This window comes from Chelonoidis abingdonii, chromosome 16 (genome assembly GCF_003597395.2).
Source record: "Chelonoidis abingdonii isolate Lonesome George chromosome 16, CheloAbing_2.0, whole genome shotgun sequence".
In the NCBI taxonomy this organism is placed as follows: Eukaryota; Metazoa; Chordata; order Testudines; family Testudinidae; genus Chelonoidis; species Chelonoidis abingdonii.
This window is the reverse complement of record NC_133784.1, coordinates 12,656,345-12,672,747: the sequence shown is the minus strand read 5'-3', so window position 1 is coordinate 12,672,747 and position 16,403 is coordinate 12,656,345. Positions and strand designations below refer to the sequence as shown.

Below are 16,403 nucleotides of genomic sequence, written 5' to 3'. Positions count from 1 at the left end.
TTTCCCAAAGGTCAGTCCTCAGACCAATCCTATTCACTATGATTCTAAATGATACTGGAGAAAGGGGTAAACAGTGAGGTGGCCAAATGTTTGCAGATGATACTAAACTGCTCAGGATAGTAAGACCAAGCAGATTGTGAAGAACTTCAACTAAGATCTCACAAAACTCAGTGATTGGCAACAAAAGGGTAAATGAAATTTAACTTGATAAATGTAAAGTAATGACAAAACATTGAAAAGTAGACCCCAACTATACATACAATAATGATGGGGGCTAATTGTAGCTACAACGAGTCAGGAAAAAAAGGTTATCTTTGGGGGATCATCGTGGATAAGTCTCTGAAGATGTCCAGCAGCTTGTGCAGAGGTGGTCAAAAAAGCCAAAACAAGAGTTAGGAATCATTATAAGGGACAGAGAATCAGACTGAGGATATATTATTGCCCTTTTATAAATCAATGGTACACCCACATCTCAAACTGCATAGAGATGTGTCTCCTCATCTCAAAAAGATATACTGCCACTAGAAAAGGTTCAAAGAAAAGGGCAACTAAAATGATTAGGGGTTTGGAGAGGGTCCCATTACGAGGAAGATTAAAGAGGCTAGGACTTCTTCATGGGAAAAGAGGAGACTAAGGGGATAATGATTTTATATACTTTCTGTCATGAGTGATGTTGAGAAAGTGGATAGAAGGAAATGTTATTTACTTTATTCCACAGTAGTACTAAAGAAACTTAGGTGTGTCCAATGAAATTAATAGGTACAGCACGTAACAAAAAGGAAGAATTCTTTATGCAGCGGTTGTCCAACTTGTGGAACTCTTACCTGAAGAGGTTGTGAAGGCTAGGGACTATAACAGCATTTAAAAGAGACTGGATAAATTCACAGTGGTTAAGTCCTAAATGGCTATTAGCCAGGAGGGTAAGGAATGATGTCCCTGCCTCTGTTCGTCGAGGATGGAGATGATGGCAGGAGAAGAGTCACTTGATCTTGCCGTGTTAGATTCCACCCTCTGAGGACCTGGCATTGGCCACTGTCGGTAGACAGGATACTGGGCTAGACGGACCTTTGGTCTGACCTGGTACGGTCGTTCTTATGTTATGTTCTTATGCATGTGACACTGAAATCTTTTGAAAAGCAGTATCTGTTGAGCTGCACCTTACTGTGCATAGCCTCCTACTTGAGGGCATTAAGGACAGAGCGACCACAACCGTCCCTCACTTCCTTTACTAATTCAGAGACCCAAATAAAGACGGTCCATACAGATGACACCACCTCAAAGAACCACAATTACTATTAGGGAAGTAACCTCTTCCTTTTCTTAGAAAATTTGACAGTGTAGATCCCACTGGAGGTGACTGTTAAGCAGTGCCCTATCTAGAAAGTGTGATTGAGGAGCCTTCATTGTCACTAACTGAATAGTGATGGTAACATTGCTCTGCCACATTTTTGCATCTGATCTTGCATCCAGATCAAGGGCTTAGTGTTTAAATCAAAGAAAGGGGATTACTCCACACACTGCCTTGCAAATTTTGGATACGGGATGCATGGGTTGCAGTTTTTGCTCTTGTAGAATGAGCTTTTAATATATGAAAGGAGAGGAATATCATAGAATATCATGTGATACATTGATGTACACTATGTGATCTGTTTTTATTTTCTCTGGGAAGAGATGGCTTGACCTTTGAAGCACCAGAGATGGCAATACAAGTACAGGGAGACAGTCTGAAAGACTTTGCCCTCTGAATATAGTATACCAAGTCCCTTGAAATGGCCAAGACATGAAGTTCAGTCTCTCCCAGAGAGAAATGAGGTTTTAGAAAATAAACAGATACATTACAGATTGGTTTGAATGAAAGCCTGACAGAGCCCTCTGTAGAGTCCTTTCTTGACTACAATTATGCTATACAACGGGTAAGAGAGGGTACTTAGGAGATGAATCCCTACTGTGTTATGATGGGGATTAAGAGAAGTATACCTCTTCTAAAGATAGGCCTGTCCGTGTGCTCTGGTTCTGCTGTATCCTCCCTAATTGGGGAGGGGCTGATGCTAGTACTAGAGAGATCCCCTTCATCTGCTGTACAGATGATTCAGTAACCACTGGCTATATTATCAACATCTTCAACCTCTTGAGAAGAAGTGACTTGAGCACCAGTTGTACAAATGGATCATTCAAGACTGAATATGCTCTAGGTACAGACCTGGGCAGTACTGAGGTGCTGGATACTTGACAAAGCATGGGCCATGGGTTTAGTAGGTACCACATGAACCAAAAAGAGCTGTGTCAAGTCATTAGTTACCCTTCTGTTGAGATGCCGTCAGATGCCTGAAGACTCTTGTGTCTTGACTTGGTAGGCAGCAAAGAGGTTGACCTATGCCTCGACCTATCTCTGGAGGGGTGCTCCTGCCTACTTGCATCTCAGAGTGACACTGGAATGAAGAAGACGACAACTGGGGCCTCTTGGTTGACTTAGCACAGGAGTTCAGGGTGGAATCTCAGCTGACAAGGGTGCTCATCGAGTGGGACTGACCAGAGACGTGAAGTCCAGCTGCGTCCTTCCTTTTGGCATCCAGAGGACTGCATAGATGGTCTAGCTTTCTGAGGCTACTTAGAGAAGGAATGATGTATGGAACACCACTCAGGGATATGTCCCTCTCCTAGGCAAAAAAAACACTTGGAGTGGACTTTTGCCAGAGTCAGTAAATGGCACTGATTCTTCATGAGGGGCAGCAGGAGTGGAATCCATGCGGACAATATCTCAAAGAACAGTATGTTTTCAAAGAAAGGGCAACATGCTCTAAGTGGAGCAACAACAGCAGCAAGGTTAGTGCACGTGCGTATATACACAACATCAAACTTTTTGTCCTGAAGGATGTCACAGATGGACTATAGCATTCATGGAACAGAAAAGCATTCCGAATATGTCTCTAGAACCTTTAACAGATAAGGTCATGCCTCCTGCCCTCTCCAGGCTGTATCTTGGGACAGACACTGAGCTCGATCTCCTTGATCTCAGTTGCCAGTGACTGAGTCCCTGGAGTGATCTGACATCAAGGTTTTAAATGCTAAAGAGTATTGGAAAGCATGAAACTGAAAGAATGAAAATACATTATCTTGGAGTTCACTAGCTGAGTGACCAAAATGAGGTATACAAGTGGGTTTAGAATAAAGCTAGGGCTGAACATGGAGATGTTAAAAAGAAAGGTCTCACTGTTGCTTGGTTCTTTGGTGCTACTGGCAGTTTCTGTGCTGGGTTTGACCACTTCCTTCTCCTGTTGGTGAATGTTGCTCAGCACTTTGGCTTGGCAGTGTGCTTCAGTGCTATCAATCACTGTCAGCAATGCTTCAAGAGAAAGCAGGTGGGTAGTGTAAAGTTGTCCAGAAACTGGAAAGGCATTCTGGGAAATCAAACAGTTGAATGTCAGATGGTCTCAGATTTAACACCCTTCAAGGCGAGTTTGTCCCAGTGCTCTGAATACGTAAATGTACAATATAAACCCCCCAAAACTTTCCACATAACTTTTTGAGAACTCCCACTCATTTTCCCCCACTTAACCTTACTGTACTCCTTCCACTTCTTTGATCTTCCAGAACTTAAGTGGTCTTTCTTATCCATACAAAGCTGTTCAACCAGAACCTTTCATTCACCACCATCTGCTCCTCTCTCCTCCTCTCAGGCTCTCTGTTATCCCTCCTTCAGAGGAACTTTCCTCTCCACATCCCCACCTATACCTCCCTCCCAGCCCTGTTCTAGCTCATGTTCTGAAGTCTGCAGCACTAGCTGAAGGGAAGAGCAAAGCAGAGCCTTTTCAGGACCTTGGAGAGCAGTTTGGTGAGGTCCTCAAAGAGGTTAGAGCAGTAGTAGTCACAGTCATAGTTTATATAAAGCTCAGTGACAAAGCTGGGGATCCTCCACAGCTGAACAACGGCCTCCAAGGCCATCTCCTTCATCTCATAGGGCATCTTGGGGTTCTCCACAGTGATGATCTCCATCAGCTTCTTTATGTACATCTGGCAGAAACATAGGACAGCTCAGGTTAGGGGAAGAGAAAGGAAAAAAAGGACAATACTGAGCTTTCAGGGCTATTTAAATGGAGATTTACAAGTTCCCCTTTCACATGTGATTCACAGTATGAAATCCTCCACTTTTAGTGAAAGCTCACTCCAGTGGAAGAACCTCTTCAGGTTCCTGTACATTTAGTAACTTCATACACATTTCAACAGCAAACTCTTAAGGGTTTCACTGAATTATTTTACCATTCAGCAGACTGAGATTCACTATTCCAGGAAGCTAGAAGGAAGGCAAGGCAATGTGTAAGTTTCAAAAGCACTTTACTGTTTTAATAGGAAGGGACCCAGAATAGCCCTCAGAACCACCCCATGCAGCTACTAATACCTAACTGATTGGTACTTGGGCTGTACCCTGTTGAATCAGTGTATGTTGCCACCCCATTCTGTATACCCCTACATGTCAAGCAATTATTACTGACCTATCCCACGGGGACCATGTGGTTGTATTTCAAAAACTCACCTCCAGTTGGAACTTCAGGTGCTCTCTCATGCTCTCGAAGAGAAGGAAGCATACCCTGAGGGAGGCTGCATACAGATTGAGCCGTTCCACACTCAGCAGCTGAGCAACGAACAGAAACATAACGAGTGAGAGGTCAAACCATACTATCTGCCCAGGTGAGTAGTGCTACTGTTGTATCACATAACACCTATTTTCTGGAAGCAATGCCCTCCCTGTCTCAAGGTCTCTCCTGCTGTGAATGGCAGTGGCCATGCTTCAAACACTCCTCTCCTGCTTTCAGAGAACTCTAATTTCTCCTTTAACTGCTACACTTGCTTTTTTGTAGAGCATGCATATCTCCTTTAAGCAGAAAGCTAGGTGACTAGCTGCCTCCAAGGATGTCACTCTAAAGAACGATTAAGTACTTATTTCCAAGTCTCCACCTGATGCCAGTCTGGTCACTTACCATCTTGGGGATGCATCTCAAAACCCCGTTTTCCCAGACTAAGCCATAGAGTGTTGTTACAAAGCTACTGAGACAATGGAACCAAGCCAATCACAACAGCTCATTAAAATCAGCTTCCTCACCCTCTACGTTGAGGTAAGAAAGGCAGAAGGTTTTCCACCTATTGCTTTAATGAGGGAGAGTGAAGACAGGGATCAAGAGGGGACATTTCTGCCCTTCAGAACCATTTGAGAATTTGATGAAGAGAAATGGTGAGGGGAAATTATCTGGTACCAGTTTAGAGGTTAGGGGTGATCCAACAGTGATATCTGCTGTATGAGAGGAAAAGGATTCAGGAAAGGTGGGGGAGGAAGAGTGCCCATGTGTTATCTTCTCCCATATACAACAGTAAACTAATAGACTCTTGCATAAATTCTTATGAAGGCCTCTTTCTATCAGAGACACTCACTCTCTCTTCTCTCACTGGGAGAGCAACCAGATTTGTGATCCTACATCACAGCTAACCTCACCTCAGTTTCCAAAATAAAAGTTCTAGTCAAAGTGAGCTGTAGGGGAGGCGTGTTGGGTTGCCATCATTCCCACCTGGTACACAGGGAAACTCACTAGCACAGCATACCCAGTAGCCAAGCCCAAACTCACTTGGAAAAGGTGCCGGCACAACTCATCTTTCACAAGCCCCAGCAGAGACTGGCAATTTGCAACAGGGGCAGACTCCAGAGCAACAGTGAGCAGCTGCAGCCCCATGTGGATCATCACCTCTGAGTTGTGGCGGTCGTGTGGATTGGTGAGGGAGATGAGGAAGCGGAACAGCTCTCGGATACAAGGCAGACCGTAGGGGACCAGAGCTATTCCTGAGGAAATAAGAGCTGCTAAGAAAATGTAGAGCATCCATAAGTTTGCTCCCATCTCTTACCGATGCCCATCAAGAAGCATGGAACAATTTGTTACAGAAAATAGTTCAGGAACTGGAACTCATCTCCCTCCTCTCAAGCTGTGGAGTAGCACAGACAGAGGTAGAAAGGACACTGGCAGTATTCGAAAACTCTCACCTTCTTTTTGGGAAGACTGTGTAAAACGTACTCCTCGGGGATTGACATAATCCATGTCATGAACAGAGGCAGAGTCAGAATGTTCTGCTACAGATGTGCACTCTTCTAGCACCTCTGGGATAGACTCTACTGAAGCCGACTGGGTCTTCTCCACCCTGAGACCTTCATTCTTCATTCATACCAGTCATTTGGGAAGCAAGGAAAAAACAGAGCAAGTATAAACTAATACCGCACCAGCTGCAGGTGAAGCTTATTCTCTTAGAGTGGCCAAAGTAGCACTGGGCACTCATGAGGGAACAAAGTAGAACTCAAAATTCAGACAGAAGAAACCTTGTACATCACTTATAGTCCATCCCCCACAGCCAATGTGGGAACACCCTCTAGTGTGTGTCTCAGTCTGCTTTAGAAATGTCCACAATGATAGGCTTCAGAAGCTTCACTTAGAAGATTCTGCCATAGCCCAATCGATCTTACTGCTAGCAGGACAGATAAAAACTGATTTAAAAAGTGAAAAAAACCTGTATTTTTAAATTTAACACAGGTTTAGTTAAACCTAGTTAAAATTTCATTTGAAATTGACAATCTATGTTATGGCCTAAATTCATTAGAATCTATCAGTGGCTAAAAGCCCATACTGTTGCATGGGTGTAATTCATAAAATCATGGGTGTAACAAAGCCAGAAATGGCTAAGAAATTAAAAGCTGGATGGCAATACACCACAAATCCCAGTGATGACTGAACCTGGGGATATTCTGAACAAAAAGGGCTATCAACAATCCTTGTAGCTGTTTCCATCACATCACACTGGCTCTACTGACATTCTAGGGTTCAGAGTGATACACACAGACAATCCTTGAACCTTCTTATATAGATTAAAATAATATAAATTACATATAAAAATAATATTAAGCAGTACGTGTTTGTTGCCAAGTCTTAAAGAAACCACTGAAGACACCAGTTAAGTGACTGGAACCAGAGTTTGCTGAAATGCTAAACCAACATTTGATGGCATTTGCCTCTTCTGAAAGTGCAGAGAAAATATTTTGATTTCAGTTTATTCAACTAGTTCATTTCAATGACTAGTTAATTCAAAATTAAAAAACCAATTGGGAGTTAAAAAAGCAAGAAAGCTTGTTTTCCTCTTCCAATCTATGAATAAAACTAGGTGTGAGAAGGTGAGATCTACTAGTTTTACAATTATGAAGGACATGGTTAACAAAAAGTCAGTTCAATTCACTAACTACAGATAATACTTCCTTTGTTTAAAAAAAATCAGTTAATTCTAAATGCAAAACATGTTTTGAAAAAATTTTTGATAAAAAAACCTTTTCTTCTTATGAATTCAGCACCTTTAAGGTTGCTTTGTTTAATTAAAAAAATTAAAATGCTGTTTGCGCATTTAACTGAATTTGAATTTTCACAAATTGACACAAATCACAAGTAAAAAACTTGATCTTCTAGTAAAGAAATGCATCATTCACCATTTTCTAACAATCAAAAAGGAGAAATTAAGAGTCTGAATAAAAGCAAATTAAGGCATAATTGCTTAAATAAATGTATATAGATACAGTGTAGCCTAGTTAGCAAAAAGAAGCAAACAATTTAGTGTAAAGGTTATCTTTAGTAGCAAATCAACATATTTTAAAGGTTACCAGCTAATGAGAATGAACCTCTCTTTAGGAAAATAACTAAAATGTACAAATGCAAAACATGATTAAAATCAATCAATCAATTAAACCAAGGTTTCTGACTTGATGACTTGCATTACTTAAATTTTAATCAATCTACTCGGCCTGCTAGTAGTTTTTGATCTACACTAGTACACTTTTCTTTTTAATTGCACCACATTATATCTAGCCATACTCCCTGACTAGGCAAGACCAAATGCAAGTGCACATGCACCAAGCAATCATCAAAAACTCCTCTACAAATTAAAAAATTGAGGCTGGAAAATTATTACTGAAGTCAGCAAAAAGGAATCACAGCAGACTTCAGCCATCTCTGCCTTTATTAGTTACTCCTTTAAGGCTGGCGTAATGGAAACACTGGAAAGGATACAGCTACACAGAAACTGGACCACATAGTTACCCTTCAACAGTGGCCAATGCCGGATAGTCTTGAGGAGAGTATGAACACATAATGCACCCAAACGATGCAATTCTATGCTATTAAGGGAAATTTCTTCCTGACCACTTTCTAAGCTCCTAACTATGTAGCACTAGCGACACTGACCAAAAGGAGGGCACAAATACAGACACTAGATCTACTGGGGTTGGAGTTGCCTGCTCTGCACAGGATCATGCTCCTACCTGGGGTTCATGCTTGTGTGGATGCTCAGTAGCGTTGGGCTCAATTGAAGGCACTGCTGCACTAAGTCCCAAAGAATTGACCTGCTCCAAGTCTGTAAGATCTTCCTTGGAGGTGGTTTGGGAGGACAGCTCTAAGCCACTGTCTGTAGCAGGACTGACTGCAGAGGAGATGTTTTCTGAACTTCCAGATGAGATGGGAGAAGGAGCATCAATAAAAGTAACTCCATCTACTGAGAAGAAACAGAAGCAACACGTTATTGAAACTGTTACACCGCCCCTCCACCATCCTTATCATTACATGTTGAAACAGCAACAAATAATTGCTTTAACCTGGGTCATGCTGCACCACAAATGAACTCTCAAAATGACATAAGAATGCAGAAGACTTGGATAAATGAGGTATCAGCAAGTCAAACAGATCACAAGGAGAAAGATTGGCAACTCCCTGTTATTGCATAGTACACAGAATCTAGTAGACCTCGTGAACAAATGAAGACCATATTAAAGCAGAATGCATACATTTAGCTAAAATGGGAGAGGGCAGGCAAGGTGGTTGTACTTGACACAATCTGGAGCAGAAACAGGGCAGAGCAGATGCCAGGAGGGATATCTATCAGAGACTGGAGACCTTGCAGGAGATGGTCCTTTCCCTGCACCCCAAGTTGTCTGAACTGGAGGTACAGACTAGCTTGTGGGGAGGCAGAGCAGGAGAGAGAGACACTTCATATGTCACAGCTACAAGGGGAAAGACCAGAGGCGCTTCAATCAGAAGGCTTTAAGTACATTAAAATGTCTCCTTGCCCCTTCAAAGCATCGCTGGACACTGAAGGACTGGTTGGCGCATCCAGAAAAAGGAAGGAAGTCTAGAAGTGACAGCAAGGGACCTTCTGTATTCTGTAGTTGAGGCCAATATAGGATTGTTTTACCACTGCAGCTGCGCTGCTGTAAGGTCTCCGTGTAGCTGCTCTATGCTGAGAGCTCTCCCGTTGACATAATTAAACCATCCCCAGTGAGCTGCAGTAGCTTTGTCGACAGGAGAGCATCTCCCGCCGACATAGCATTGTCCACACCAGCACTTTTGTTGGTGAAATTTATGGTGGCCACACCCCTGACTGATAAAACATTTTGCCAACAAAAGCGCTAGCATAGACAAAGCCTTAATGCGTACCAGCACGGTCTGCCTGGGACAGTTAGAGCAAAGCATGTTAGAGCGCTTTCAAAATCACACCCATCTAGTGCATTTTGCCAGCACTGTATAGACAAGTTCTTATGCTCCTGTCAAGACCAAAGTTTGCATTTTCTTTATTTTTGAATATTGCAACAATCCCTCTTGACTTTAAGGATCCAAGTGCACAATCTTGCTCATCCAGAGAATTTACTCAATCTGAGAAGTCCCCTTGACTTCTCTGGCGCTACTGGCACAAGTGAGTGCCCTCCAGGAGAAAGTTGTACAACTGGGCCCTACATCACTGAACCCAACTCTATTTACTCCTCAGCAGCTACCCTCTGAGCAACATGTTAATCTGGCAAGTTTGCAGCCTTATCAAAACTAGTTTAAATCATTCCTTCTCCCAACCTATCCAGGCCAAGTATGAAAAAATGCTCACGGTAAACAATTATTTGCCTGATTTATTTTGTCCCCATGGTCTGCTCAACTGAAGAACTACACACAAAAAAACCAACAAAGCTTCCCAGATCCTAATTCTTTTCCTACTTTCAGTGGAAACATTCCAAAGAATTGCATACATGAGAAACTGACCTGACTCACCTAGAATCTATTTTGAACAACACAGAACCTTGTATTGCTTCCGGCTCCAAATGTCTATGGTTAGAATAGCAGGGGGGTATACTACAGGACAGAAGGTTGATTAATGTTCTCAGGAATTACATTACCTCATTCTAGTGTTATTGCTGAAGCAGATGCAAGAGAAACTGTACACAATTATATATTATTCGACTGCTCAGAAGCTAATTTATTCCCCCGGGTTGACCATGTCTGAAATGTGGCATACAAGTAGTGGACTGGAACCACTTGCAGTTGTTGTGCTTCCCACACTGGAGAAGACAACATCAACATTGTTCAACTGTTTAGACCTTATAGGGCTTCTATTTAGAGACATGCCTGTACTACATGAGCTTCCTTCTTCAGTTAAGAACTATCTAAAACTGTTCCTTGGTGCAGCATGGAAAATAATCCTGGGATGGGAGGGACTCTTCTCACCTTTATCACTACTAGAGAGTAAACATTGCAGGAACTGGTGACTTCTGTTCTTTATTCCTGCTGTTTTTATATCTCCATGAACAGAATTTGAGACCATTTCTAAACTCTCTCCCTGAAACTATGTGAAAGGATGGCAGATTAAAGGAGAAATGAACTAGACAGATATGGAGGCATTTAGAGGGGGTGCTCGCACCTATTAAGGGAACATGATGGGTAGGAGCCTGAGTCTATTTATTTGCTTTCCATTCTTAACTTCATTTCAGCATATGACGAGGATGCAGATCCACAAGGATCCATGCTTCCTTTCAACTTAATCAATAACTGTCATGAATATATAGAGTACCAAGATTAAATGAAAAATCCAGGGAAACAACATCTAATAATTTAGGACACAAGAATACAACATGCCTTGAAATAAGAGAAGGATGCATTTTCACCTTGCTCTACAGAATCTATAAAATCTGGCAGGTGTCTCAGATTCCAATGAAGTATGTTGGCATGGCAAGAAAACTGAGTAGGAACTTTTGAAAGGAAAACGATTTAAAATAGAAAGGCAAGAGTTTTTCCTGTGATTCCTCAATCAAATTGAGTTTCGGAAGAAACCAAATGAACACAAGGAGACAGAGAACATTTTCATCATCTCTACATGTCAGGTGGATGCTCCAGAATCCAAGTTTTCATTTAAGACAACCCCGCATGTTTGTAGCCTTCATGGTTGTAAGGGAAAACCTTGAAAATGTGAAGCAAGTACTTAAAAGTCACATTGCAGAGCATGTTAACAGAATAAATGAACGAGGCAGAGTTGCACATTATAAATTTGCATATGAAACATGAGGTTTTGTTTAGTAGTGTATGTTGTACAGCTGAGCTGGTTTTTTTGAAAGACAAAAGCCAAATATAAAAAATATACAAACTTGTGCTACGTAAGATAAAAGGACTCTGGTGTCAACTTTGCATTTCCCACCTCCCTGGTGTACATTCTTGATGCAATTTAGAGATAATTGTTAAATAATGGCACAAGAGTGTCAGAGTTAAGGATGTATGCCTCAGAAGGAAACATTTTTTTCATGTACACACTGAGGGTGACAGATTGTTCAACTGAAATTGAATGTTAGAGAACGTATTAATGTGTTGATGTAAGGAGTAGGCTAATATTTGGATGTTTGTATTATGCCAGCTGTAATTTGCTCTACTTTATGATTTCCTTACTTTTCAATATTTGCACTGTTGTGAGGAAACACCCTAAATCAGTGGTTCTCAAACTTTTATATTGGTGACTCATTTCACATAGCAAGTCTCTGAGTGCAACCCCCCTTATAAATTAAAAACACTTTTAAATATATTTTAACACCATTATAAATGCTGGAGGCAAAGCAGGGTGAGGTGGAGGCTGACAACTTGCAACCCCCAATGTAATAACCTCATGACCCCGAGGGGTCCAGACCCCCAGTTTGAGAACCCCTGCCCTAAAGAGCCTTTTTGTGCATGCAGTATGCTTCAGAACTGTGTACTCTACATAACTATAATAGCAACTTTCTCGTCTGCTTCCTTTCACTGATATTGTTTACGTCTAATCTGTCAAAATTTAAAGAGTACATCAGACCAGAATCTACTCCACAGCCAAAAGAACCCATGTACCCAAATTAAAGATTAAAGACTGACTCTGTGCAGTCTGTCTACTACAGCACAGCCACGGGGCATACAAATTCTCCCTTCTCTCTGTATCACAGTAATACAGAGTAGCACATTTTGTGGTTTCTGAAGGCAGAGCATAAGAGACAAAAAAAGGGCTCCTTGCATTTCTCTAGTCCCCTCACAAGTTCCCTCTGGGCCACCCTCACTTGACCCTTCATTACAAGGACTTCCTGCAACTCCCCCCACCCTCATGCCAAGGGCTCTCTTCCCCTGACCTTCCATTCTTCCCCTTCCTTGAAAGCGTGTGCCCCACCACACATTCTCCTCTTCCCCTGCCTCGATGCCTCAGTCTGTGTGTTTCCATTCTCCCCTCCTCATCTCCACTCAAGGTCCATGCTCCCTCCTTTGGGTCTTTGCTTCCATCACTACCACTACTTCCCATCTCGCATTCTCTTGCGGGTCTCTGCATGTCCCCCACCTCCCATCATGTCACTGTTTCCCCCACCTTCACCTAATCTCCCAATCTTCCTCAAGTCCCTGATTCCCCTCGCCCCCTTTGCTCCAGTCCCTGCAGCTTCCCTCCATCCCCACTATTCTCTCTATAAGGTGCATTACCAGCAAACAGAGTAATGCTGTTGAGTTGCACATAGAGCAGTAAGTATTCCCTCTCTCTCATACACTTCTTTCTGGGCTTGGATCATTGTGGGATGTGTGCTGCTAGGATATTTGAAGACTAACGCAGACTAAATACAGAAAAACTGAGTGGAAAAAGTGAAAAAATAAATAAAGAGGTAGCGCATAGGGCTACAAGATGGATGACACCCATCCTTTGGAAACAGGTTTCCACTTACCTGTGATGTTACTAGGCATAACAGTACCATTGGTGGCTGGTTGCTCTGTCCCTGGGGAGACCTTGGTTGCATGGCGAGTAGGCCTTGGAGATCTCTTCTGTTTTTTCCATTTAGATGAATCACTCATTCCTCCTGCTCTCATTTTCAGCTGTGAATAGTGAACACCAAGAACATCAAAACAGCAACACTGCGCAGCACAAAAGAACACAAAAATCTAGCTAAGAAAGGCTGCCCCAAAGGCACAAAAACAGACAGTAGCACTCCACTATATCACACAAACCAAGCACCTCAAAGTCATGCAAACTAGCCCACACCACCCTACTCCAAAAGTTCGCATCCCGACCCCGATTCAGGAGACAATTCACTTAGTGTCCTTCAATCCAAGTCCCCAGACCCTATTTTTCACATCAGTGTCTCCCTGCTTTACACCAAAATGCAGTCTTCTTTAAGACTGCCCTCCAGATGCATCTCAAACATTTTCACTTTTGCCTGTTAAGTCCCTGCTAATGTTTTAAGTAATACTCTCCTAGCAACTCTAAAGACATTTAAGTAGGCACCAATTCAAACCTTTTAAGGGAGCTTCCATAAAAATGACACAGAGTTAGGAATTAAGATTCTGTCATCCAGTGCAACTCCATATCTTTTGCAGTTCTCCTCAGTCACACTTATACCCTGTCATACCTTACCAGATCTTGAATCTCTGCAGCAATGGGACCTTCACTTTTTCCCTTTTGTCTGTTTCATTCATGATCAAGTCAATTTCCTTAATATCTTATTTTTCCTTTAGCTCTTGGGAAACTAATTCCTTTTCTTTGTTAATATTAACTTGATGGTATCAGACAGCAACCATGCCCTCCTTAATCTAGATTTTAACTTTTACTCCTCTTTGTTTCTACATCTAATCTAACCTTTGAATTGTTTTTGTCCTTTATACTTTTTCTAGTACTTGTATTCTTCCTAAGTTGTGCAGACTAAGACCATCGTACCTCAGAGGCATCCAGACCAAGATTTGCAGTGTTGCAGTATTACCCTGCTATGTCAACATCACACGCGCCCACACGTTCACATTTAGTAAATCTATGGCCACAGCTAGGTCTTGAAATGGCTACTTTCCTGACAGATGTCCCCCAGAGAGAGACTTAGTTCCTCTCACTGGGTCTAGGACTTAATGCTTGTTAGTACTGAATTTTGTTGCTACAGCCAACTGATCCAACCTCTACAGATCCCTTTACAGTAGGGTAGTTCTTCTGTGCAGGCATAACCACTCAGATTTGGATGTTGAGAGCAAAGAGTTTCAACTAGGCAGCAAAAATATTAAACAGGTCCCAATACTGATCCCTGGAGTTCCTTTAGTTGATGTTTTTTCCTTGCAAGCCTTACTATTATCCCTCTGTCAACCAATTTCTATTCCAGGCTTCGGTCCTTTATCTAGCTGGTATTTATCCAATTTTTCAGTTAACAATGTGGCAGTATATTGAATATCTGACTGAGATCCAGATGGTCTATCCCCCACAAAAACGCACTTCTGATCAAACTTCTGTAGCATTAAGTCAAAGAAATTGCAAGTTAAGGCACAGAAACAGCCACATCAACTCTATTTGCATACTTTACCACCTGATCAACACTGCCAAAGCCACTCAGACTCCTCACCTCCACAATTCCTCTCTGCGGCCACCAAAGCACCCATTCAATTGTTCAAGATCAGCCAGAAGTTCTGACTTGATGCAGAAATCATTTGGTTATATTCTATGGCCTATGAATGGAAGCCAGACTTAATAGTCTTAATGGAGCCTTCTGGCCTTAATCTATGAACCCTTAATTATGACCATATCATTATTACGGTCTTTTATCAAAAGACAGATTTGCCATGCCTATAACAGAGTTAAGATTAGATCTCTCTAAGCACAATTAAGTTTTAGAAGAACTGGATGTATACATTATTCCAGTATTTTTACCAATGTCATGAAAGCCTGCTCTTAGTAGCCTAACACATTTGCAGTTGAATGTCTGTTGTGATAAAAGTACTAATTTCTCTAAAGCACAGACACCCCACTGTATCTCACTGATCTAATCTTATCTAATGTAATTGTCCCCTTATTTTAGGTTTAAAATCTTTCATAGCATCTAAGGTATATTTTTTACCACTCTTCTCATTTTTCCATTTGACATCAATTGTTTCGGGGGCTTCTTTCTTTCACCACCCATCCTTTCAGCCATTGTTTGAATCTTTGTATAGCAGTTAGCATTTTGGAAAAAAACAATACTGGAAGACCATGTCTCTCAACCCTCTCTTTTCTATCTAAGACTGTGTAACCCGTTTACATGGCCTATAATTTCTCTTATTTCAACAAAGCTTATGAAAATGTTATGTCCCAATGTGGCAACCCATTTGTGTAACTCTTCCTTGCACCACAAATTCTATTTGTTTGACAGCTAATCCCCAAGTTTTAGAGATGTTACAGTTTCCTTTGAGCTAATTAATTAACAACAGATTTGGGACTGCACTGTCCCTTACTATTTCCTCCAGTTTTTCAGTAAGAAACTACCCTTCCTTGGGTTGTAACTATTCCATACATGATAGAAAACATATACAATGTGAAATGTAACAGATCTCCATCATTTAAAGAGCTAACTGATAACATTTTTTCCATGTAAACATTCCGTTTGATGTCTCATCTCCCCTGCTTCCCAGTTCAGAGGGATACAAGCTATTATTCATTATCCTCCACGCTTGTTAATCCTTTATTTTAACCATAGGATTTCACTAGTATTTATTTGTGCTCCAGTGCTTACATACATAGCTTTGATCCACATCATTACACCAGCTGCTGATCTTTCCTGTATAGACAATATCCCTCTATTCTGGTATTCTAGTCATGCACCTCATCCCACCGTGCCGCTGTACTGACAACATAGGCGCCTGCATGAGAATTTCCTGCTTAATGCCCTGACTTCTAGAACATAGCTAGAACTTAGACTTTTGCCAGTTCTCCTCCTTCATATTTCATCTCTACCAGTTGCATTTTCCTCTTTTAAATTTCCCCAGAAATCCTTTAAGAGTCCCAGTTTTCTCAATTATAAGGTCACTTCCTGGTTCTGTGCCCTTAATGCTTGTAGAGGTTTGAAGACAGCTGTCAAACCTGGTCAGTGTATTGTTATTTGATTATTTTATTAGAAATAAATAAGCTTAATTTCCTCATTTTTGGACCACATTTGAAAGATTTTTAGAGATTTTTATATGGCCAATTGCATGCTAAGAGGTGTAAGCATGAAAGAGAAAAATGGAAGCATTAACCATTAAACCCAGACAGGTTTATTTCAAAGCAACTGTAAGATATCAGATTTTGCTTCTAGTTACTCA

General features: G+C 41.5%; 1 protein-coding gene across 17 annotated transcripts in view; it reads right to left on the bottom strand.

Annotated features, from left to right (window-relative positions):
• The window catches only part of GBF1 (golgi brefeldin A resistant guanine nucleotide exchange factor 1), a 166,917-nt gene that overhangs the window by 31,932 nt on the left and 118,582 nt on the right, over window positions 1-16,403 (bottom strand). For 11 of the 17 annotated variants that reach the window (XM_075072936.1, XM_075072940.1, XM_032778231.2 and 8 more), the window contains 7 exons: window positions 13,043-13,190; window positions 8,336-8,565; window positions 6,026-6,194; window positions 5,616-5,827; window positions 4,532-4,630; window positions 3,817-4,011; window positions 3,212-3,398 (listed from right to left, as the gene is read on the bottom strand). In XM_075072936.1, coding sequence (XP_074929037.1) covers window positions 3,212-3,398; window positions 3,817-4,011; window positions 4,532-4,630; window positions 5,616-5,827; window positions 6,026-6,194; window positions 8,336-8,565; window positions 13,043-13,190 — 1,240 coding nt within the window. The remainder of the gene's footprint in view (window positions 1-3,211; window positions 3,399-3,816; window positions 4,012-4,531; window positions 4,631-5,615; window positions 5,828-6,025; window positions 6,195-8,335; window positions 8,566-13,042; window positions 13,191-16,403) is intronic. The other 6 variants (XM_075072939.1, XM_032778235.2, XM_075072935.1 and 3 more) reach the window with 1 other exon arrangement.